Source organism: Erinaceus europaeus, chromosome 9, assembly GCF_950295315.1.
Source record: "Erinaceus europaeus chromosome 9, mEriEur2.1, whole genome shotgun sequence".
NCBI lineage: Eukaryota > Metazoa > Chordata > Mammalia > Eulipotyphla > Erinaceidae > Erinaceus > Erinaceus europaeus.
This window is the reverse complement of record NC_080170.1, coordinates 13,165,401-13,167,996: the sequence shown is the minus strand read 5'-3', so window position 1 is coordinate 13,167,996 and position 2,596 is coordinate 13,165,401. Positions and strand designations below refer to the sequence as shown.

The 2,596-nt window shown below is 40.0% G+C and overlaps 1 protein-coding gene across 1 annotated transcript; it reads left to right on the top strand.

Moving 5' to 3' along the window:
• Nucleotides 1-316: 316 nt before the first annotated feature.
• LOC103117140 (olfactory receptor 1361-like) lies at nt 317-1,273 on the top strand. The gene has a single exon (XM_007527154.1). It carries the CDS (start codon nt 317-319, stop codon nt 1,271-1,273), a length of 957 nt encoding a protein of 318 aa, XP_007527216.1.
• Nucleotides 1,274-2,596: the final 1,323 nt, after the last annotated feature.

The following is a 2,596-nucleotide window of genomic DNA, read 5'->3' as shown; positions in this document are numbered from 1 at the left end:
TTAGCTCTGTGAATTTAGGTACATTACATAACACCTCAAGCCTCAGTATCTTAGCAATAAAGTGAAATATAACTCCCCATTATTAAACTAAGTTAAATTCTGAACACAGAAGTATTTATCTATGGTGCTCAACAAATAGGAGCGGAACAAAAAGCTATTAAATTAGTGAAGCTTTTTAAAAATTTTATAAAATAACATTATATATTTCTTCCATTTTGTTAGTCTCAACAAAATGAGTACACTGTCCAAAAATAGATGTTTTACTCAAATTTGGGAATATGGTCTTACACTGTGATAGCATATTCTCCCTACAGACATGGACAAAGTCAATCAGACTAGAGTCACAGAATTCCTTCTCCTGGGACTCTCTGGGAAGTTAGAGCAAGAAGAGATTCTCTTTGGGCTGTTTTTCAGCATGTACCTGGTCACCATTATTGGGAACTCTCTCATCATCCTGGCCATCAGCTGGGACAGCCACCTCCATACCCCCATGTACTTCTTCTTGGCAAACCTCTCTTTTGTGGATATTTGCTTTACATCAATTACAATCCCCAAGATGCTGGTGAATCACATGATGGGAAGCAAGTCCATCTCCTTCGTGGGATGCATGACCCAGATCTATCTCTTCATCACCTTCATCAATATGGATGGCTTCCTCCTGAGTGTCATGGCCTATGACCGCTATGTTGCCATCAGCTCCCCACTGCACTACACCATGATCATGAGGCCCAAGCTCTGTCTCCTCCTGCTGGCTGTCTCCTGGATCATCACTAACCTGCATGCTCTCCTGCACACTCTTCTCATGGTCAGACTCACATTTTGTTCCAACAGTACTTTGCACCACTTCTTCTGTGACCCTTACCCTGTCCTAAAGCTCTCTTGCTCTGATACCTTTATCAATGTCCTGATGGCACTCATTGTGGGTGGACTGACATCTATTTCACCCTTTACATGTATCATAGTCTCCTATGTTTACATCTTCTCTAATGTCCTGAAGCTGCCATCTGCACAGGGAATAAAGAAAGCCCTGTCTACATGTGGGTCCCACATCACAGTGGTCTCCCTGTTCTATGGGGCAATCCTGGGGGTCTATATGCACCCTTCATCTTCCTACTCAGTGCAAGACATAGTGGCCACTGTGATCTTTACAGTGGTGACTCCCCTGGTCAATCCCTTCATCTACAGCCTGAGAAATAATGATATGAAAGGAGCCATAAGAAAACTAATCTTTAGGATACTAGTTTTGTCAGATCCTCAATTTAGAACATTTTAGATAAAAGAGGGAAAATAAATAACAAGTAGTCTTTTACAAGAAAGAAATAGTTCTACAAGTTCCAATGTGCCACCTATGGGATATTATGTATGTAGGAGAGAATGACAATAGAAATGGAAGCTCCACAGATCTTTTTGGATGAGTGTGTTTGATTCCTTAGGATATATCCCTATTATAGTAGCACAAACTAGTAATAGCCCAAACCTGGAAGCAACCCAGGTGTCCAAGAATAGATGAGTGGCTGAGAATGTTGTGCTCTATACAGTTTATATACACAATGTAATACTACTCAGCTATTAAGAATAATGAGTCTACCTTCTTCACTCATCCTGGATGGGAGCTTGAAGAGAAGGATAAATATGGGATGAGATCACTTATGGACAGAAGTCGAGAAATAAGAACAGAAAAGGAAAACACAAAATAAAACTTGGACTGGGTGGTCCAGGAGGTGGTGCAGTGGATTCTCAACCGTGAAGTTCTGAGTTCAATCCCTGGCAGCATATATACCAGAGTGATGTCTGGTTCTTTCTCTCTTTCCTTTCTCATGAATAAATTAATAAATTATTATTAAGAAAAGAACTTGGACTAGGTTTTGTATATTGCACTAAAGTAAAGGACTTGGGGGTTGGGGTTAGGGGGCTTTCAGGTCCTGGTGCATTATGCTGAAGGAGGATCTAGGCTGAGGTTTTACAGAAAATTAAGAAATTTTACACATGTATCAACAACTGTATTTTCTACAAGCCATTAATCACTTCCCCAATAAAAAAAGATTGTTTCCTCTGTCTTCTCCACTGTTTGAGCCCCATATATACCTCTGTACTTTACCTCAAACACGAATAAAAGGACAACTATGAAACTTTCTCTGTTGGTACTGGGAGCCAGGCCAAGCATTCACACTATATCTGAAGCTACTCAGAAAGAAAGAGGTGGGTAGGAGACTTATGGCTGAATTGTTCACATGTTGAATTCTGGTTTCTGTTCCTAGTATGTTCTGTACCAGTCATTTTTTTTTTTAGAGTCTTCAACTAGCTGTTTTTTGTCATCTGGAAAAATCTTACACTGCATTCAGTGTGAAAACAGATTAAGGTATGAACATCCATTTTAAAAAGCGGCCCATTTTCCATTTCTGAATTAGATTGTTCTTTTATTCTATGCTCAAGCCCCTTCCCCACGCCATTTACCAGAGCCCATCCTCATCTACCACTTTTCTGCGAGGTTACTCTGTACATATCTTAAGAAATCTGGAAAGCAGCTGTAAATCAGTATGGGGATTTTGCTGTTCTCTCAAGTGTCTGTGGAAAAAAGGAATTTTCTTTGAAACTA

Bases quoted from the DNA above. Each gene is read 5' to 3' on its own strand.
- LOC103117140 (XM_007527154.1), top strand. From the start codon at position 317: ATGGACAAAGTCAATCAGACTAGAGTCACAGAATTCCTTCTCCTGGGA.